The sequence below is a fragment of the Ciconia boyciana genome, chromosome 1 (genome assembly GCF_034638445.1).
Source record: "Ciconia boyciana chromosome 1, ASM3463844v1, whole genome shotgun sequence".
Classification (NCBI taxonomy): Eukaryota; Metazoa; Chordata; class Aves; order Ciconiiformes; family Ciconiidae; genus Ciconia; species Ciconia boyciana.
In genome coordinates this window covers 213,255,178-213,278,337 of record NC_132934.1, presented here as the reverse complement: position 1 = coordinate 213,278,337, position 23,160 = coordinate 213,255,178, and the positions used below count along the sequence as shown (strand labels likewise).

The 23,160-nt window shown below is 39.4% G+C and overlaps 1 protein-coding gene across 1 annotated transcript in view; it reads left to right on the top strand.

Moving 5' to 3' along the window:
• DLG2 (discs large MAGUK scaffold protein 2) overlaps positions 1 to 23,160 on the top strand; it is a 1,049,275-nt gene that overhangs the window by 15,413 nt on the left and 1,010,702 nt on the right. The window contains exon 2 of the mRNA XM_072850809.1: positions 3,071 to 3,202. Within this exon, the coding sequence (XP_072706910.1) occupies positions 3,071 to 3,202 (132 nt within the window). The remainder of the gene's footprint in view (positions 1 to 3,070; positions 3,203 to 23,160) is intronic.

Genomic DNA, 23,160 nt, shown 5'->3' with positions numbered 1-23,160 from the left:
TTCTTTAGACATACCATATTATTGTATTATTCATATAGCTGTTTGATTGTTGTGCAGAGGTATGGATGTTGTGTGGCAGTGCTGAACAGGATTATGCCCCATCATGCTGAATACTCTACAAATCCATATGAAGATCCAGTCCCGAGTAATTTATAATCAGTCAAGTTCAACTAAAAGGCTGCAAGTTGCTTTTTGAAAGCCCAATCTAGTGCCAAAATAACTGGATATTCAAAGAGTCTCCATAAGCCCCTTGGTTTTTCAGGAGTGCTCCAGTAGCAGTGGTGACACAGCCCTCTCCCTGACATGCTAAAATTCTCTTGGTCAAGATGTGTTTCCAGTTGGTACCAGAATATCAATGGTGGCTTTCAGCAAAACCGGGCATCCCAGAGGTGACTGGATCTCCCAGCACATGCAACACATCACAGGTTATTTGGAAAACTAGATATACTGCTACCAAGTGCAATTGTGCAGGGAAAAGCTGCAACTCCATGCAAAAGCTTAGGGAGGGAGTGAAAATTAATGTGTCCCATTAAAGCTAGAGAGGAAAATTAGGGAGGAGGATAATTACTTGATCTGGGATTTAGCCAGGATTTAGAGTTAACACTGGAACTGTGCTCTGTTGCTGGTTGTTCAGTTTGTAGAGTGTAGGATTTGGTTTGGGGTCAACTGAAGTAGGCTTTTTTCATCTTGATGAACTGAAAAACAATAATTTAAGTGAAAATAAAAGCTCTGCTCATACCCCCAAAGGATGCTACATTTTGTAGCTGTTTTTTAAAATAAGAACCATAGACCTTAGGGAAGGAATGATTAATGAAGGAGGGGATGTCAGCATGCTTCACCAAGTGACTTAAGAAAGAAGGAGTGGTAGAGTGCCTCTTGGGTGGAGCCCAAAGGGAGGCAGGCATTCAAATCCCATTTTCCTGATTTCTCAGACAGTCCACTCCTCAAAAGTGTCCTCAGTACCAGATACTTTGCAGTGGTTTTCCACCACTCTCTGCTGCTTCAGTTTAATATAAAGAATCATATAGTCATTGCATATGCCTGTCTGTACTGGGGGGAAGGTGAATGCCTGATTCCATCCCATGCTTTAAGCTATTAATTATTTTGTAGAAGGAAACCAGAACTCTCAGTATATAGACGAAAGCACAGGCATCACAGGCGAGTCAGACACAGTCATGAGGTCAGTGAAAGGTATGATGTGATTGGCTTTTTCAACGCAAAAGAAGCTGAGCTCACATGTCACATATTCTTTATTTCCAACCATTTATTGGGAATACCCCAACCATATCCCACTTGGATCCAGAACTTTGTTTTGAGGCTGTGCTTTTGGTTTGGGTGATCTGTGGTGGGAGCCCAGCCCAGGTGGTGTGACCAGGCCTTCAAAAGAGCTGATCTCTCTCTCTGTAGGTTATAAGTGGGTCCTAAGTGCACTATTGGCTTTAGGTGAAAACAGGCAATTGCCTAATCCTTAACCTGCCCCAGGGACAGCTCTCACAGAAAGAAGGGCTTCCTCCTGGAGATCCCCTCAAGGTATAATTGCAGCAGAGAACTGTGAGCTCCTTCATTGTATAAATGTCTACACTGCTATGAAATGCTCCCTAATCTTCATATGTATGTGATATATACATATATTTTTATATATGTGTGTGCATATATATACACATTTAAATACCATTCCTTTTTATTCATTATGTTTTTCATTTCTCTGATAAAATGCTTGTGACCAGCCAGAATTTCTGTGAGGAGAAAAAGAAATTGCATCTTCTCAAACATTAATCATTGATTAAATATTTCCCCTTTTTAATTTGAGAATGTTATCAAATTGCAGAATACAAGTTGTGTCTCTGCGCCTACTGTGAGCTCATCTAATTGTCACACCACAAGGCCCACCCTACGGGGATCATGTTCAAGACCCTTGGATGAACAAAGGCGATTAATTTTTACATAGTGAAAAAGAAGTTTTCTTTCAGTTATTTAGAAAAAAGAATGATAAAAGCAGTCTGTTTTGCCTTTCCAAGCCTTTTTACAATACTTCATTGAGTTTAATCTAACTAAAGAGTCTGAACCTCTCCTGGTAATGATGCTTGCATTGAACTCTACTGTAAGAGATCAAGGTTGAGGCACTTGTTTCACTATAATTATTAATTTGGGGTTTTTTTTTACTGTTTGGTAATCTTATTGCAAACTTGGTGGCAATATAATTACAAAAGTGTGTGCAGATATCTCAGTGTCATATATGTATGTGTGTGGACATTTCTGTGAGCTAGTTTGGATGGGGAGAAGGAAAGATGAAGTCTGATTCTCCATTTTCCTTTGTTTTCTTATATGTAAGATGGTGATGTTTGGATTTCATACAGTTTTACATGTCACTCATGCTCTTGGCAAATGACTACAAAGATAATAGCAGTAGAAGAAACAGAGCTCTTTTTCTCTGGACTCTTACAGAAAGGCTGGATTGCTACATTTGGGCCAACACATGAATGGAAGTCTGCTCTTAAAGTCTCATTTTTACCAAAGGGGTAGATAGAAATTTTATGTAGTGAGAGAACAGAAAAAAACCCAACCACCCTCTTGGACACCTGCCTTTCAGATACACATTTGCTATTCAGAGAACAGAGATCTGAGTGCTGTAGATGCCAAGCAAACACTTTCATGTCTTCTCTGAATACGTTTTAAGGCCAGTTTTCCTGCATGGGTATCCATAATGGTTATTGTCTATAATTTTGTAGCTTCTGCAAATTGTAATTTGGTCCAAACCCCATAGCTTCCAGCTGGTTTGGGATAAATGAAAGTTGAACACTTGTTGTAGACGCCATTCAAAAGATCATTTTCCCTGTGCAGGGAGATCTCAGACACACAGTAATCTTCCTTTCTTTGGTATTGGGTTAATCTCTCCATTTTGCCTATGTTGCTCACGGCATACGGCTAACAACGGAATGCAACAACATTTGTTGTAAATGTTCCTTACATGTGTGAACAATGCCTTTAGGAATGTGGAGTTAATATTTGAGCATTTAAATACTTTCCAAAGCCAATAAAATACTTCTTTTTTGTTCTTGTTCATTTTCAGATACTGACCGAGCTTTAGTGCTGCTGGAAGAATATTGTAAAAAACTAAGGAAACCAGAAGAGCAACAACTGAAAAAAGCCATCAGAAAGGTGATGGGCATCTTTAAGAGCAGCTTGTTTCAGGCACTTCTAGGTAGGTACTAAAATTTAATGCTAGATGTATGCTCTTGAAGGCCAGAGCTAGGCCAGACCTAGTAACTTTTTTTATTGGTCACTATTTAATTTGTGTTTACAATGGAACAGCACGTTGAGATGATCCTTCAACGTTCTCTGTGGGGAAACTCATTGTCCTGATATTTCAAAGATATTTTCTTATTTATAGTGAAAAAAAGAGTAACAAAAAACTCATGCAAGATAAGGCATTGAATGGTTATTCCTAAACCTTGCTGCTTTCCTTTGTTTAATGGAAGTTACTGAACCAGAGTAGGATATAACTGTTTATGCAAAGTTGAAGATGAAGCCATCTCCACACAGGTAAATGGCCAAAGTTTCATTGATTTCACTGGCACCAAGTAGTATCTAAAATCTTTGTGTCTTTTGCATTATGTTTTTGTGAAAAGTGTCAGCCAAAGAAACTCAGAAATGAGTCAAGAAAAATGCTCAAGGACACAGTGAAACTTTGGCAGAATGTTCCCATCCATGCGATGTCGCAGTGTTCAAATAGACGTGCTGGCAGATTGCTCAGTCTTTCTTCCATTTACTTGAAGGTCCCTGTTTCACCTTGTAAATGATGGTATTTGTCAAAATCGAGCACTTGGTGTTTTGGAGCTTTATATAAAATAACCTCCATAAGTTATTATATATAATGTTTTCAAGGTCATTTCAAGGTGTGCTGTAGCATCTCCGTTGTCCCTTGTGCCAATCCTGTGCTGCCAGTCATGGGAAGTGGTGACAGTAACTGTGCATCACCCTTGCTCTACCTCCCTCTGCCCTCTTGCTCGCATTGCATTGGCCCCTCAGTGTTTTATTCCTTCACAAACATCTGTACATTTTGTGCAGAACTAGTCTGGAGGGCACATTTCTTAACACAAATGATGTTTGTGGAAGCACACGTACCTTCAAGTTATGGTTGTTTGAAGCCAGAGTACCAATTGTGCTCATTGGTACAGAGCTACAATCAGTAGCAGCTAGGGAAGAATTTTGATTATATATCATAAAAGTAGAAGCACATCAGTACTGCACTATTACTGTGAAGACGATGGAGGTCCAGGAAGAGTTTCAGTAATTTCTGTTGCATTTATGAAAAATGTATGTTACCAGTCTCTTAACATTTCCTGCAAATGGAATTAATTTGTGTCAATGCTACTTTACTTGTAATTTCCCTCAGCTTCTTTAAAGTGATTAGCTTTATTTTATAAACCCTACATAATTTTTAATTGCTGTGTATTCTTTAAAAAAGGAAATAGATTCATAATTGAATGGTATTTACCAAATAGTTATAAATAGATTTGAACTAAAGAATGAAAAAGATAGGACATTTCTGTTATTTTTATGAAGATAACTGTGGATATAGAAGTATGTGCTGAAGAAATGCACAAGTCACAGAAGTGACATTAGCTGTACATTTACTTCTGCAGTACTTTGAAGTAATCCTTCAAAGTGTTCTAACAACATGTGTGCTTTGTGTGTGGCTACACTACAGTATTTGTTGATGTATTACATATGCCAGAAATGAAAAAGTTATTATAGCTACATTAAAGTTGAATCCAAAGAATAAATGAAATCTTGTGATTGCCACAATAACAGATTGAGGAGTGTGGTGTGACGGAAGTTAGATAGATAGCATTTTAATTTGTAGGCCTTTGGATGTCTGTTTCTTGTTCTTAATGCTTCTTTTTATAAAAGAGATTTGGGAATCACAAGACACGTTTAAAGTCTCTCATTATTACATTTGGTTTTCTATTTGGTTGGTCTAGGTTCTGGAATAATACAAAAGAGTGACCTCTCATTAGTATTTTAAGTGTGGTAGATGACGTTATTACACAATCAATAATGAGGGTTTTGCATAATCAGTATTTCAAAAACCCCCACTTCCAAGACATCTGTTTTAGCTTCCCGTCATAGTTTCTTCCATTCACCTATAAATCAGACCACCATACAAAGCAATATGTAAGGCAGAGTTTCTGGGCTCTTTTAAAGTTCTGTACTGCTAATGTCCCTTTGTCTTTTATATTTGCAGAATGCCTAATGGTCTTGAAAGCATCCATTTTTGAGTGCCAATTCTTAATTAGGCTTAATTTTGAGTCCAAGTGTTCATCACTTCCAAAACTTGATCTCCTTTACAACTGTCAAACATTGGTTTTATCCAGAATTGATTGACCTTTTGAATATTTAGGCTGTAACTACTAATGAAAAATGTGATTTTTGTACAGAATCATTAACTTGGATGCAGAAGTGCATGTTCCTACCAGGCATAAAGTTAACATAATTTTATGTGCCAAATTGAGTTTTTGTAGGTCCTACAGCTTCAGTAGAATTTAAGTCCTTTATGAATAAATTCAGCTGTTGTAACCATCCCTGTCCTTTAAGTGTGTGTTCAATTCTCGTTAACTTCCAAAATGCTTTAAAAATCTGTAGGATTTCTTTAAATTTAGTATATCTTGAACTGATGAAGAAGAATAAATATAGTTAGAGGCACTTTTCAAATCTGAGCACCTAAGTTTAAGTGTTGTCTAGTTCCTTTTGTTCTCAAATTTATGCTTGTGTGATTGTGGTTCAACCAGCCGTGTTTGAACTTGGGCTCTCAATGCGCGCATGATTGTTTTTATCTTCAATGTGTTTCATAAATATTAACTATTGACTACTGAGCAAGGGAGTAACATGAGAAAAATGAGGATTCAATAGTTTTCATATATATATTCTACACATGCAAGAAGTGACTACAAATATTGAAGTAAAAGATCTGTAAGTGATTTACAGAAGGTTTTTTGATGGATTGTCCTTTTACATTTTAATTTGGGTTCAAAAGCATCTCCTTCTCCCTTCGGGCTGTTCTTGTTGCTGGACTTGTTGCTAGAGTCGCTGTGTTCAGTTACAGCTGAGTGAGTTAGTTGCTAAGAGGTACATTCTCAAAGTGACATGTGGAGCTGCTGTCTCTGGAGTCCCATTTCACTTCAGCGGCCCAAACACAATGCTTTGAAAATCCAGCCCTAAGAGGAAGGAGGTGGAGAAACTCTTCAGAAGGAGCGTGCAAGGGGAAGAACTCATATTTAGATATTGACATTACTCTTCAGTCAATTCCAAGTTATTTTCACCAAAAGGATTGTACCAATCCTTCTATGCGCGGTGAGGAGTTATGGTGCTGTTGTTATTATGAGCTTGTAAGGATTTTTGCTTTTTGTAGGGTCATCCATAGCTAGATGATATTAAAATCACAGGGTCCTCTCAAATTGTAGCACGTGTTGTTGTGACGTGAGTGTTTATTTTTTTAAAACCCTGCAAGGAAGAGGAAATGAAACCTGCGGAAATCCAAATGCTTCGTTTGTTGGGATTGTCGTAATGGGGCATCTTGGAGGCATTGTGCAGAGATAAAGAAGGAAAACTATGAAAGAGAGTAATAACAGTCATCTGGATATGTCAAAACAACCAAACATTTTTTTTGCAGTTCTTTATGAAACTTAATCAGTTTTAGTAATACAATACATAGTTTAGTACAATTTATTTCTAAAAACCTCTGTTATATATTTGTCTAGCCTTCATTTCATTAAGAAAAGTGCATGATTTTACAGCTTAGAAGGCTGTTCTGCGGAATGAGAATGGATGAAAGAGGTTTATGTCAGGGTTGCTTTTTTTTTTTTTTTGGTAGATACATCTCTATAAAACATCATTTTGTTTCTAGCAGGAATTAAAGTGCCACAAATAGCTGTAATCATCTTATGCAGTATTAGGTAAAAACTAATCTCAATAGGTTTTTCTAAAATTCAGATAAATCCAGTCTGCGGTGGATGACGTATTTCCTGAGGTCTTTGAAACCATGTCTTATGTTTTTTTCTCATGCTTGTGTGACTTGGCCTGAATTTTAAAATGGCATATTTTCAACTAATATCTGCATCACCTTCTTCTTTTTTTTTTAATGGTATTGTACCATTTCTGCAAAATGTGGATATTATAAAACCGCCTGTCTTAAAAATTGCTGTAGTAAACATCACTGTAAGGATTACAGAATTTACTGGTCATCTGTGCCACAACCTGTATTTAAAGACTTAAGATATAGTTTTGTGTTTTTAGTAAGAGGGATTTTTTAGACTCTTTACCTCATTCAGCTCACTTTTCAATAAGCCCTGTTATAACAATCCATTTTAAAAGAGCGATGATGTCTTTTAAACCAAGTCAAAAAGGAAGTCAAGTTATTCTTCTGCAAACACATATTACTTTTCTATTAAAAGTTTGTATAAATTAAGTGGCAGTATAACTCAATAGTGTTATGTTAGTATCCAGACTTCCAGGAATCTAGTTACATTTTCCATGTTACTGGAGTGCTATAGGACAGATAGGGTATATAAGGAGGACTTAAAATATAGCCATTTAACAGAGCCAAAGCAAGTCCCCCTTTGCTTTAATTATTTTAAGATGTACAGGTCTATTAAATAATAGAAGAGCCATTGAAAAATTCAAACATTCAGTTTAGTAAGCATGAAGCAAGACAAGATCTTGGTTTCCTATGGATGTGTCTTTGTTTGATAGGCTTTGGTGTCTACAAAGCTGTGAGCTGTGACTGAAACTCCCCTGCACTTAGGGCAATGGTTGAATTTCAGGATAGTTTAGATAGGAAAGAAACCACAGAGGAGCCTATCATAGGAGTAATGATGGGATGTTGAAACGTGCCCCTGTCACAAAAGGAAAACACTAAGAATGAAAAATAGGAAAGATTTTGATAGATGTAGCCATGCATGTCAACTAAAAATAATGATAAAAAAGTGCCCCCATTTGTAGGCTTTACTGCTGAGAAGAATAATTATGCTGTTGACCATGTAGAGAGAAGAAGAATGTAGAGGCTATTAATGGAAAGACAAGGAATTCGTTTAGGCATGTTGTGTTTAAGGAGAAACCCTTTAAATAGTGACAGAAGGAAATTTGAGACTAGGGGGAAGGAGGTGGGTCAGGACTGGGGGATAGATGTGTGAACAGCAGAAAAAACGGTGAGAAAAGCAGGAGACCTGCAACACAGTCCTGGGCTGGAGATGGAGCCTGCACCAAAGTAGGTGTTGAAGAACAATTATAGATGTCAGAGGAAAAGTCAGGATTGTGCAACACCTCAAAAATCCAGTGCTAGTCATGCACGGTAGTGCTGGCCTTCAGAGTTAAAAAGCTTATGAGACTTGCACAAAAGGCATCAATATAATCTATAAAATAGCTCAGGTTGTTATTGTCTGCTTCTATGATCTGCCTTTAAGAGAGACTGCAGTGATATTTTCAGGCTTTACTCCACAACCACCAAGACCTCTTTTCTACTTCTTCCTTCAAGCGAATGTGAGATTTGACATTCATGGGACCACAGAAAACAAGGCGATGCCAAATTGCACAAGGCTCCTGATAAAGCTGCTAGACCTGAGGATATCAAAATGGGGAACATGATTGACAATCACTTTTCTAAGGCGATGGTGGCCCTTGCTAGTACCAATCTTTCTCAATCCACAGGAGGAAGTATGTTTCAGCACTTAGTGCTGTGTCTGTTTCAGGGACCAAAAGGATATTAAATGGATTGCAATGGAAACTTTTCAATAGGAAAGCACAGACAGGTGTTATCTATTCATACTTGCCACGCTCACTCTCGGTAGATGTATTTAGCCCGCTTACGTGTTCGGCACACTTAGCTACTTACAGTGCTCCTCGGTGTAAGGTCACTGATCTTGTATGTCATTGTTCTCTAGACTTAATCTCAGTGAGCTGTTTTCTGGTCATGTCAGGCTATTTCACCTCCTGTAACAACACTGACTTCCTCAGGAGTTCATCCCGTGCAGCCAAGCCTGCGTCTGGCCCAGGGACATTAGGCAATCCTCTCGCCGAGGGCCTGAGTCCAGCATTCACAAAGTCAATAGAAAAAACTCCCATTGACTTCGCTTGCCTTGGGTCATGTGTTGGAGTGATTCGTCCAGAGATTTATATTCAGACCTTCCCTGACTGAGAAATAAAGTTTCTTCTGTAGCTGTATCTAAAAATATTGAAACCCTCTCCGACTATTACAAATGTCAAGGAGCAAAAGAAATGTGCAAATACCCTTCAGTGCTCTGTCACATTTACGAAGCACTCAAATGACATCTCTGACAATGGGGAAGCCTGTTATTACTCCGCAGAGTCCTACTTTCCCAAACTGGCATCTTTCTTTGTTGTGGCATAAATTACAGCAGAACTGAAATTTAAATTCAAGGGCAGCTTTTGTTTTGCCTGAAGACAGCTGCAGCTGCTTTTATTCTTGAAGTCCAATTCTCTTAGTAAGCAAATTTGCGCTTTCTCTCAAAAGAGCTAAAGGTAGCAGTGCTAGATCTTCGGGATGGTTTGAAGCCATCTGATCTTTTTTTTTTAATGAGCTGGGGGCTGGACTGCAGCCAGCTCGAGGAACTAACCCTTGTGGTTCTCCAGCGAAAGTCTGGTTCCACAGAGTGAACCAGTTGTTCCAAAAAATGGCAGATCTAATGTGACTGATTCCTGTGGATTTTGGCCCGCTGCTATTTTTACTCCCATGACAGTGCAATTTCCCCTACAGTATCTTCATTTCTCTCCTGCTCCTCTAACTCTCCCCACCCCATGGTACCTGCAGATCCTTTGGAGGAGGTGAGGCTTCTTCACTTCTATCAAGTTGCATTGACATTGGGCAGAGGGTTCAAAGTTAGCCGGTGAGAGCTGGCAGATGGATGCACATGCAGGAAAAAGACAGACAGACATCACATTACTATAGGGAAATCAGGCTGAAGATATCCAGAGAGGGGTGTTTCACTGAGGTCTGAAATGTCACCCAGTCTTTCTTAGTTGTGGCTGTGATGGAGGAGCTGAAGTATTTCTGTATCTCCGAAAATCTCAGAATTGATTTTGCCTTTGGGACTTATTGGCTGCTACAGTGAAGCCTTACTGGTTAGAGATGACAAGCAAACAGAGCCAGGGCATGGCGCTCCCCGTTCTTGCTGGCCAGCCTGGAGATGTGAGTAGCCCTCCCACAACAACTTCTTAGTATTAAAGTAATTTGGTTATTTTCGACCTTGAGAGAAGGTGTGTATGCGAAGATGTGGGAATCTTGTGTGGGTACCCCAATCTGGGTTTTGTTTGAAAGAATTTAAATATTAAAAGCTTGTGAATTACCAGAAAAGACCTCAACCCAAGAGCAAAGCTCTGATACCTCTTACATTTGTGGGAGTTTTGATTGGGATCTCATCCATGCTGTTGTCCTTTTCCTTAAAGAATTGCACAAAAATGCTGGCTATGAATGCTGATGGACTCTGAAAAATTCAGAATCCCAGCCCAGGTCTGTATGTGGATTCTCAGCCTATCTGTGTACAAGAAGAAACCGATTACAGCACTGATACAACCTAGGTAATACATAATCACTTGTAATCCTAATGCAGCCCTCTGCTCGTGTTTTGCTGCCTTTTAACCACCGAATGGTAGCATTTACATCTCAGACAAGGAATTCAGAAGCTTTGTGGATTTTTCTCATTTGAAATGCAAAAGCTGTACATTGGAAATAAACCATTTTTAAGATGAGCTTTTAATATAAGCAATGTGATAATTGTTGAGCTTGTTAGTTTTCAATATCCAGCAAGGAATAAAAGCTTTTTTTGTTCCTATAGTGTTTTTTTTAAAGTGTGTCTTGGCCATATGGCTTCCATGTATAATTAGAATTAATAAAATGCAGTTGCAGCAGCTGTTGCTGTGTGGCTGCCGTCCCAGTGTGAAGCTTTGCTTTCTCTTTGCATTAAATAGGGATAGCCCTTTATTATTGGTTTGTGATGAGAACTAGAGACAAATTATTAAGAGATACATTTAGATAATCTGGTTTTATTTTGAATAATGTATTCTTTTTCAAACTGAGGGAATATAAAAGAACAATGAGACAGATGATTTTTTTTGGCATTAAATAAAGAAAGACTGGATTTATATCTTGCTAATGTAGTTTGTACATCTACTAATAAAATGGAAGAAAATAATCTGGAGCAAGCTGTTCCATCAGTAATCCCAATGTTTATTTTTGTCTCTAAAATAGCAGAGCTGTTCTCCCTCTCGAATGTTTTGGTCTGCGGAGTCATTTTAGGCTAGACTGTGATGTGATTTTTGTGTAGTGAATATAGCTTTTTAAGGAACTGCATGGTAATTTTGAAATCACAGAAACATTTTAGCCTTGAAGAGTGTTATACCTTACGGTTTTCAAAGCTGTTATAAATGAGCCAAATCTGTTGCCTGGTGCCACCCCTGTGGCTCTTCTGGAATCTCAGGACTCCTTTTCTTAACCCTGTGCTTCCAGTGTCGTGGGAGTCAGTGAAAAGCACTGAGTTAAGTGATTTAAATGCCGTTGGGATTCAGCACTGAATAGTAAGATGGATGAAAGTAAACTAGTTAATCCTACATATACATATATGTATATAGTTGTGTGTATATATACTTATATATAATACTTATATAAATTAATATATATATATAGTAACAGGTAACCGTGGATATCATATTTATCTCAAACTTCTACTGCAGTTTGCTCAGGTATGATTCTGTACTTTGGAGCTCTGTTGGGTATTAAAATATGTCTTGACAAGAAATACTGCAGACCGTGTTGTTCATTCCCATTGTGTGTTTATTCTGTCATGTGGTCCATTTTCTGCGACTGCATTTGGCCTCTGCCACCCTGATCTGCCACTGAGATAATTATGAGCTCTTTTCAAAGAAGACTGAATTTATGTCTTTCATTTGTTCTTCCCTGTCTCCATTTTCTCATCATAGTTGTGTGGTTTTGAATTTCTGCTGATGTAGTTGATTAAGGCACTATTGCATAAAATCCCAGGCATTAGAAATAGAAAATAGCTTATATAATAATTATCATTATGTTATGTTACACAGAGATGAAGTGGTATTTCAAAACAATGTGAAAAGAAGAGAATTAGGTCTGTGGTCAGAGGCAGGGCAGTGCTATAACTAAGGTAGCTGCTGCTAACTGAGTTCAACTCCTGTACATACATACAGTGCGATACTTATTTATTTGGCCTCAAACTGTTTTCCTTCAAAAATCCTGCTTCATTCAGTGTGCAGAAGGGGCAGGACTCAGCTCATGAGCAAGTATTTAATCCATTGCTTTCCCATCGTTATTTACTGTGTGATGAGGTGATTGTAGTTCTGTGCTACGGAAGCCCTGTGGTACTGAAGCCCTGAGAAATAGAGGTAAAATATCTACTTATTTTAGAGGCCTGATTGGAGACACTTCTGACCTGATATGTCACCACATACACCACTTTTAATGTCCAACCACAGCTCCAGTGGCAACAAGGATTATCACTATTCCAGCAAGGCTGTCCCAATGTCTCATTTTGGGCACTTAAAACATGAGGATCATCTGTTGGGTGATCATTTTGGAAAAATACAGCATACATGACTTCCCAACCATCACTGAGACTCTCTGTAGGAATCAGAGGTAGGATCTAATTCCCAGGGTGGCATTTAATGCTCTTAAGCTAAAGAACCTTCAAGAAATCTTCTTATCGCTCTCAGCCTTTCAGCCCCTGAGATAAATGGTGCAAAGGTTGCTCAGACAGCTTCCCCAGAGCAGGCCCATTCAGTATTCTGAATAACGTGTCAGAGCGGAGACAAAAATGGTATGTGACGATATACTGAAATTGTGGCACTTTCTAACTTTGGGAGTTACCTTTACAACCGTATCAGTGTTCTGAAGTTAATTTTACATGGCGATTTTCTAGACTTTAAGGATAATAAAAAGAGCTTCTCATCGCAAATTCCATTGTGTGATGATATTGATAACACACATGTTTTAAAGTGAGGTCAAAACTGTCGGACGCTTCACACCAGCCTTCACTGCTTGAGCTAATGGAGATGCCGACACTACCAAAGGTACTATTTCTTTTCTCTTAGATCTGATTTTTGTCCCAATGTCCCAATAGTTAGATGGTTTAGATGAATTAGGTAGTTTTCTTCTGCAAAATAAGTGTTTTGAAGGCGTATTTCTTGGAGGTACTGGGATTGGGATCACCGTCATTTTCGGTGTGCTACTGGTAATGGAAATGTCAGAGCAGATGGTGTCAGAGCGGCTTTGCTCAGAGGACTCGCTTCCAGATCCTGGCTCTGCCACTGCCTTGCTGCGTGCCCTGGGCCTGTCCTCTGCCTCCACCGCAGATAGGTGGGGATGTGGCTCAAGAGTGCCCTTGTTGCCTTCTCCCATCAAAATTCTGGTTATGTATATTTATTTACATGCAAATTACATATATTCACAATATTATGTGTATATATATATATACATGCACATATATATAAACATACATGATATAATTGCCTATTTTTACATATATATATTTATTTATTTATATACAAATGCTCATTTTCATCAGGGAATTTGTTAGGAGATTCACTGTCTTCCCAGAATCCAAGTACCTGCAGGTAGTAGGAGGAATTGTGCGGGAGTATCTTTCAAAACAGATAGTAATTAGATAGCAGGAGAAATCCAGAAATCCAGCCTAGTTACACTGAGACAGAGGGATAGACACAGAGTTGCACTGTGTACTGGATATTTTCTCCCAAGTCTTGCTTTTTCTTGAATTATTTTTAATCTCTAATGTTGAACTGCAGTATAGAACTGTAACTTCATTCTTCTTCTTCTTTAACCTCTAAAACCAAAAGACTGCTCGGTTTTTATTCTGGTCATCATTTCATACCCAGCCTGCCTTCTGAGGATTTACCAGTGAGTTTTGGTGTGATAGACTGTACTTCTGATGTTTGTTTAGTTGTTTTTTCCTTGTAAGCAATTAATTTATGTTTTAAGTTTTGTAAATACAATTTGGAACAAAATAAATACACTTGGAAAAAAGTAACTTTGATCTCTTTAAAGTTGAAGTAGTCAAACCCTTTCTCTAAATAAAGTTTAGAGTGACATCTTGTGGTAACATTGATTTCAAATATACATATCTGTTGGTGTTACTTTGTTTTGTCCACAGTAAGTGTAGTGTTTTCTGTTTCAAAATGTTATGGACTGCTTAGCAGAAGTGTATAATGACTTCTGAGTATCACTAGGGCTTTTGTGAGATCAGAGAAAACATCGCTATGTGATGTAAGAGTCCTGCAGGTATGCTTTATCTTTTACTGCATGAAGTTTATCCCGTGAATATCTTTGAGTTCCCAGTGTTTTGAACTCCAATTCAAGATGTTTTAATGCTCTTCCAGCTGTTGACTATCTTTTGGAATTGCTCAAAAAGTTTCAACTAGCCATGATGCCCAAGCAAGCAGGAGTGCAACATCTCTCAGCAACGTCTGTTTGTGCTAATTCATTTCCTGTCCAAAGATTTGCTTAGCTTTAGGTAAAGATAAATATGTCCAGGAAGCTAGCATGGAGGATTTGTCAATGGAGAAATGAGTAAGCCCGTTTAAGATCTGTATTGCAGTAGTGTGTATGTTTTCTACCTATGGCTCAGCCTCCAAGGTACTAAGTGGTGTAAATGCCCGAACTACAAACCTCATCCAAATGCCTAGCAGGTGCTCAGACTACAGTTTCGTGCAGTGTATCTAAACGAAATACAAACCTCTTCAATGCAAGGTGGGGATGTAGAATGGGTTTGTGCTTAGAAGCTTAAAGGATTAGGGAAAACATGTAAGATTTGCTTTCTCTTTTGGGAAGCTCTCTGCAGAAATGCAGGAGTAGTGGCTCTACAGAGAGTTATTGTCACGTCAAGGAAAGTACTGCCTGGTACGGTCTCTCTCAAATCAGCCATATGAAGGTCTGTTCCCGTTCCTCAACACTGAGGAGGAGAAAGATGCTAATATTCTGCCAGGTCAAGTTTTAACTATATAAAATGGTGATTAATGTTACCATAGTGCCCATCTGGCAGGTTGAATACCTGGCTGCAAAATTAACTGTTCAGTAAAAAACACTTGACCTTTCTAAGAAATAAATTATTTTTAGGGGAACGGATTCATTAATCCATGTCAAATGGAAAGTTGCTTTACCACTGCTCCATGGCGCGTCACTCATAACGTGTGGTCCCAGGTCTGCTGTCATGTGTTGTGAATATGGGAGACCTGATTCAGGAAAGGATTCTGGGTTTGTGTAATTCAGGTTTTTGTTGGAGGTATTGTGGTCATGTGAGAGTGCCAGCGCTGGACAAATGATTCATATGATGTGCTGGCAATGTTAAGGATTTTTAGCTTTGCGGTAAAGCACAGAAGGAACATAAGACCCAAGAAGCCCAACTCAGTGATCCTAAAAGGGCCATCTGGTGACCTCATTTATTAATTTGATGGAAAAATAAAGACGTGATGTTTTCAATTAAGATGGATGTTTGGCTCGCCTGCCAGAATTGTTTCTGGTTAATAACTAAGTACAAGTTAAGCTGTTAATATAATCCTAATACTGAAACTGGAAGCGCTGATGTAGATTTGGTGTAAAACTAAGCAAATAATTTGGATAGCCTATTGAAATGGGCTAGCTGGTTAAATTTCTCAAATATAGTTTAGGAAAAGCCTGTAAAAATTGTATTTGAAGTACACAAAGTGTGTTTAAACGACATATTTACAGGGATAACTCTGGAGATTTCCTTGGCAAAATGTGTCCACCCATTCCAACAGAGACTACTGAAATAGTAAAGAAATTTGTAGATACAGTTAGGTATGAAACTAATGCTGATCTTGTTTAAATGCCCTCTCTTTTTGTCACAACAAGAAATGACTGGTGATGATGTTTCACAGTAAAGGAAAGCTGTCTGCTCTTTCTATTTGGTTTCTGCTGCACAGACATCCCTGTTGCAGTTTTTGAATGGCTGCTTGGCGAATTTTGTCCTGTTATGAATCTGAATCTTCTCTAATAGTTTTCATCTGCCCAAGCAAGAACTTAGTCTTCATGCTGGGACAGCTAGATAGTAAGTAGATGATGCACTGTGAGACTGTAAAGAGGTTTCTCCATAATGCAGGACATGAGGCTGAGATGACATTGTATAAAGCACAGTTTTCCCCAAAACCGTGACTTCCGGGCGGTGAATTCTCTGCACTGGACCCTGCCACGTACAACCCAGTGATGCAACCACCAAGAGAAATGGGGCAGAAACCCTGAGCCAGCCCACGACCATTGCTCCTGAGTACCGTACTCCGTACTGGGTGGGATGTGTTGAAAATAAGGTCTCATCAGTTAGACAGTGTTTGAGTGGGAGGAATAGCTGTTTGAGGGCTTAATTATTGAATGCTCTGAACTCCAACCAGTTTCATACCCTCTTTCAGCAGTATAAAGCCAAAATCTTACTGTGCTGTGATCACTTAAGTCCCCTGGCTCATTTTGTCAGAATAAAAACAAGATTCTACCAATTCTGGCCCAGATTTTGTGCCAGTGTTCCCCTCTCAGCAGCTCAGAGGTGACAGGCTGCCTGCAAGATCCTCCAATATTATTAATAGCCACAGAAAATTTAAATTTAAAACAGAGGTGGCTGAAGAAGAACAAAATCTCCCACAGAGTTTGGGGGCCGTTGCTTTAAGTAATTGCTTTCTACGCATATAAATCCCTCTGGGGTTTCTTTTGGATTAAGTATTCCTTACTTCTTCTCTAAAACTCTTGTTTAATATTCATGTGTGTTGTTAAACAGCTGCTGCATCCTGCTCAAGAGCGGAAAGGGGTAATGCATTTCAGTAGCAAACGAAGTGAGACTTAAATATATCCCTTGCCTACTTCAAAGCAGCAGTATGGCAGTTAATTAATATTTATCAAATGCACTAAAGTCCTTGGATGAGAGGCACTATGGTTGTGCAAAGCACTGTGTGTTTATTTAGAGTTCTTTTACCTGGCCATTTTGACCATTTGCTAAATGCACTTGAGAGCGATCACACAAAACTTGCTAATGCTGACTTGATTTCTCTTCCCATCTTTGAATGGGAACAGAATCAGGACAGATTTTCTAGAAGTATAATAATTGCAGAAATGTAGGTGCTCTACTTAACCTGAGAAAAACGCTCTTCACTTAATTAGTTGCATGCATGCCATTTTGCAATAGATGGTAATATAAAAAGGTTGTATTAACACAATGCAATATGGAGAGACCTGGTGAGATTTTATTACATTTTCTGCTTGGTAATTTATTATGATTAGAAAGCCTAATTCTTTTGCTTATCTTGTAATTATAGCAAGGTGCTTATGAGCAGGAGCTCCAGCTGCTTTTCTGTATAGAGTCTCATTAGATGAGGAATTAGAAAGCCCTTTTAGACTGTTAATTTTTGCTCATAACACAGGGTGTATAAAGCATTCTAAAATGGATGTGTTATGTGAGGTCAACACTATTTTCGTGAGTTGATACCCGAGTTTGCAACAAGGACAACCAATCTGAGAGATTTAGATGATCTTCAGAGGACTGCCTCTTTATTTTGAAGACCACACCTTCACAGCCCTCCTCTGGAATAGGGAGATAACAAGTAGTCCCCATGTCATCCAAAAGAAGTTTTAGGTGTCTGTGTGTACAGTGCTCCCTAACCCTGCGTCTGGCTACAGTTGAGTGTCTCCATTTGACACCTAAGCAGCATCCCAGTATGTGTGTCTGGTGGGAATGAGACATCTACTGTCCATGTCTAAATAACACAGAAGCCCCCGAGGAGTCCCATCCTTGTGGCGTGGTGCCCAGCTGACCATGGCTCTGCTGGGACTTTGTTTACAGATTGCAAAACCCAGCTGATCTGAACAAAGGCTTTAGTGACTGACCCAAGACCTCGTAGGACACTTGTGAGTGAACACAGAGCTTAACTGAGGAATCCAAAGCTTACATCATACCATGAGATCATCCAGATTTAGGCTGTCAGGCTCAAGTTATAATGGAAAGCATTGCCTGACTTCATTCTCTTGGGAGAGAATTTAGACCCAGTCAAGGCCCTATTCTTGTTCAGTTTTGTTATCTTCGCTGTGGAGGATGGGATATGATATACACGTAGAGCAAGAGTGGGTCAGGAAATGGTAGGCAGTAATTAGAAATTGGAACATATGAAAACAGGAGGGGACAATGAGCTATTATATTGATGTACAAATTATTAATAAATATGTGGCTCTGTATTTTAGCATTGTTCATGATAAATTGTTATTTTTACAAATCTGTTAATTACTGGAAATTATTTGTCTTACAGTTTGGACAAATGTATGTCTCTCTGTGGATGGAGCTGCCATCTATGAGACTTTTTACTGCCAGTCTTGCTTTGGGTGGTACTTGCTCATAACATGAAATCTGAGTGATTATGATTGAATAAACCAGCTTCATGGACTCTAATGCAATAAGGATCAATATTTTAATGGGAATACAAAATTAAAACCAGATATTTTATTCATATTCTACTAAACTTGCTCGTATCCCAGCCACCTGTGAGTGAAGGTCCACTGATTTTGTTTAGTTCCCGGTCTTCTGTGAGCTGAGCTAGGAGCAGAGGTCAGCCTAGAGGACTGTAACCTACAGTTGTGCATTATCCACAGGCCACAAGAAACTGCAGGGTGAGATTCAGCCCACATAATTTGCACTGTAACTGGGTTGGCCTTTGGAATGAGGGTTATACCCCTAAATATAAGGGTATAACTCTCTGTAGGCAATGGCAAGAGGTGGTGCCTTTGAAAGCAGGAGATCCTGTTTGCCTGAGCTGAGATGACCTGGTTAGATTGGCTGAATTGTGTACTAAGAATTCAGGCAAAGCAGAACAGTAACAACAGCAAACATACAAGAACAGTGAAAACAACTACTGCTTTAAAACATACTTTAAAAAATCTGTTTCTGGGTGGAGCTGGAATTGTTTCTGAAATATCCTTACTTTTCTGAGCAGGCACTCCTGAAAGAGAAGGAACCATCTTTAGCTGGGAGGTTATACCTAGTTGTGCAATGGATTTTTTGCACCAGTTTCAATAGTCTTTACTTAAAGAGTCTGAGCTGGAGACATATGAAGCACCAAGCCAAGAAAACTCTGTTCTGTGTGTGGTGCAAAGGTTGCATGTCAGAGAGAAGGACAAGATGTCTCAAAAGCTTTGTTGGTGATTCCTGGGGATTAAGTGAGGTGTCTTGGTGGCAACATAAGAATCCCAGTTGATACTCCACACAAATTAAAATATATGCATCTTTCATTGACTGCTTGTCTGGGAATATTACAATTGTTAGAGTAACCTAAAAACAGGACTGTGAATATTGGATAAGAACATCCATTACTTTAATGAGATAAAGTCACTGCCAGGGCTCTGGGGAAGGTAAGGGACAAGCACTATTTGTTTAGCTTTGCTAAGTGTTTTGTTTATCATGTAAGACTTCTTGGCTTGGGACTTAGTGCCAAGCACCAGTTTCCCATTGGAGTGCCTTTCTATTATCTCTTCTGTCACTCATGACCTTTTCTTTCAAGATCATTTCTTCCTTTTCAAATTTCAGTTGAAGGAGAAAATCAATAGAACCAGTTAGTAAATTTAAAAAAGAGATTGTGAATTAAGTACCTTCTTCACTACATTTTCGCCTTTGGCCTCTGCAGTTGAGATGGAAGGGTGAGATTTGTGCCTTTTTGGGGGAATCACTTCTTCTTTGACATATTGCTCCTCAGCCCCAGGATGTCAACTGTCTCCTGAAGTACCAGAGAGCTGTGGGGTTTTCTTCAGCATTTGTCTACAGAATTTGGGCTTTCCTGGTGTAGCATTAGGATATATTGTGAAGGTCCCTGTAATAAGGCCATGCAGCCGGAGAGCTGCTGTGTTTCTCTCTTTGTACCTGGTTTTCTTGCAGGTTGGCTTTACTTTCACTAAAGAGAGGCTAAGAAATGAACTCCAATGGCCTTTTGTCAAACACCAGATTTGTATTTGTGCTTGTAGCTTTGTATATTGGTTTTCAGGTGGTGAGGAGATGGATCTCTGGAGAAATAGGGATGCGGTTGTGAGGCATGGTACAGCAATAGTGCTGTAATGATGTTATGCCAGGTATATTTTGCATTTAAATGGGGAGCTGGCATTAAATCAAGACAACCCTAAGGTAGCGGAGGACATCTGCGTAAACAAAAGGACCACTCCTGAACTTTCGCTAAGCAGTGTGGGTGGTAAGTAAAGGCTTAGAGATGAAGACACAGGAATGCTAGGACATGTATACTCAGTTCTCGATGGGATAAACACATTTTCAAAGTGGATTACAAATTTGAATAGACTTATAAACAACTTGTAAAAGATTTCTGTCATATGTTTACACCAGGTTTGTGAGATAACCTGTGCTGGCAAAGTGCTCTCATCCAGCACCGCTTTTAAGGATAAATACGAGAACTGCAAGATTTTTCAGTCAGAATTCATATTCTGCAAGCTTTGCACTCAAATAAATTTGATGTGAAAGTTTCTGGAAGAACCTTCCTTTGAAACAGGACTTGTATCATCGTGGAAATCAAACACATGCTAAGCCCTGCCAAAGGATAGGAGATACAGATGTTCCTGCATAAAAATCTTCTCTTCACAATTCTCAAACACATTTTTTAGGATTATCATTAATTCAAATTGTCAACTTCCTCCAGCTTCTTCAGTGCCAGTCCTCATTATCTGCTTGAAAAACAGTAGTAAGAAAAGAGTCATGGTGAAACGGAAAATGTTATAGCTTGAGGTAGTTGCTGTGCCAGACCTTTTTGCTGCAAAAAAGCCTCAGAGAATATAACAATTCCTCTTCATTGCCTTCCCTGAAAATCACTGGACATGAGAGACATGGTAGTCATCTTTCTCAGGCCCATTGCTCATCACATATTGCTATATACTAGAACCATGTCACAAACTGCAATGCTTTTTCCCAGACCAGAATCTATCTGACAAGTGTTGGGCAATGAACAAGGTTTTGGGGAGGCCTTCACTAAACAATAGATTTACAATAATTCTTGGCTAAAACACAGCATTTTGCTTTGAAGTACAATTTCCATAGTGCAGCGAAAAGACTTCAGGAATTTGCTGTATATAGGTTATATCCTTAAAGGCTCTCAATGGCACCGTGAGTGAATTTGAAACCTTTGATGGGTGACTGCACAGCTGAGGGTGACGGGGAATCTCTGCTCCTTCTGAACCGGATAGTGTTCTCATAAAACAGCATCCAGTAAAGTGGTGCAGATCTCATGTGCAAGCAATATACACAAGTGCTAGGGCTGAACAGATGGCTCACGAATGCAGAAGAAGCTGCAGTCAGCAAATTCTCAGTAGTTCGCTTCAAGTATGGTTACATGACAAAGTCACTGCAAGGCAAGCAGGACTATGGATTTCTAGCAAGTTAACTAACTACCATGTGCACACTCTCACTGTCCAATAAACTACTCTCTGAGAACATACTGACAGCTGAAATATATTTGGAAATGCCTTTATTAATGAATTAACCTGCGAACAGGCATGTTTCCACGCAGGGGGACTCAATCATCTATACTGTAAAATTGCTTGAATGGTTTCTTACAAGGTTTTGGCCCATCCAACCAGCATTCTCCCAAACAATTCACAGCCCAGGGATCATCCCCATAAATTGGTGCATGTAGCTGATTAGTTCTGGAGACTAAGAGAGTTTTAAAGTATGAATCCAAGCTTAATGCTAGAAGATGGTCCCAAGCATGTGTCATTTACATGGCACAGCTTGTGTATTGAGGGTATTGGGAGCAATCTCACGAGCATTGTCAGAATATACCTTCAGACGCTTCTTCAGATGTTGCAGATTGTCCCCATTGATTTAATTCAAGTGTATCATCTTTCGTCTACCCTAAATAATATGCCTGCCAACAGTCACCCAAAACCGTGTTCTTGTGGCTAAATTTGATTTTAGTGGATCCAAGTAGATCCACTGGCCTGTTAGCCTCTAGAGACAAATATCAAGTTGTCTGCGAAGAACCCTGGTTAACTGCTAGTCAATGCATACAAAATAAGGCTCGTATATTCTTAACCACTACATGAAAACGAAAATCCTTGGAAAGATGTTATTCATCTTTGAAAAGGAATGATGGCTCATAGTCTAAGTAGAGCAAAGCCTTGATGCAGCCCAGAAGGCCAACCATATCCTGGGCTGCATCAAAAGCAGCGTGGCCAGCAGGTCGAGGGAGGTGATTCTGCCCCTCTACTCCGCTCTGGTGAGACCCCCCCTGCAGTACTGCGTCCAGCTCTGGAGTCCTCAGCACAAGAAGGACATGGAGCTGTTGGAGTGGGTCCAGAGGAGGGACACAAAAATGATCAGAGGCCTGGAACACCTCTCCTATGAGGACAGGCTGAGAGGGTTGGGGTTGCTCAGCCTGGAGAAGAGAAGGCTCTGGGGAAACCTTATTGCAGCCTTTCAGCAATTAAAGGGGGCTTATAAGAAACATGGGACAGACTTTCTAGTAGTGCCTGTAGAGATAGGACAAGGGGTAATGGTTTTAAAGTAAAAGAGGGGAGATTCAGACTAGATATAAAGAAGAAATTTATTACAATGAGGGTGGTGAAACACTGGCGCAGGTTGCCCAGAGAGGTGGTAGATGCCCCATCTCTGGAAACATTCAAGGTCAGGTTGGACAGGGCTCTGAGCAACCTGATCTGGTTGAAGATGTCCCTGCTCATTGCAGGGGAGTTGGGCTAGATGATCTTTAAAGGTCCCTTCCAACCCAAACCATTCCATGATTCTGTGATGTGAATATTGGCCATATTCACCATGAGAAAGCTCTCTGGATTACTCTGGTTTCATTCTCTGAGCTTGTGCAAAGCTCTCCTTCACTGTCAATCCAGTGGGTGAATAATTTTGACAGCCACTGCTCTTTTCTGATCAAAGGATGTAGTGAATAGCATATCTTTAGAAATGGAACCTCATCTTGACTAAAGCTCCTTCTACACCACCTTTTCAATACTGTAAAAATCTTCATTTGACCTAACAATCAAATCTTTCCTGTCTGCATTATGTCCAGTTCATTGATCCAAAAAAATCAATTATTTCTATTAAACACAAATACTTT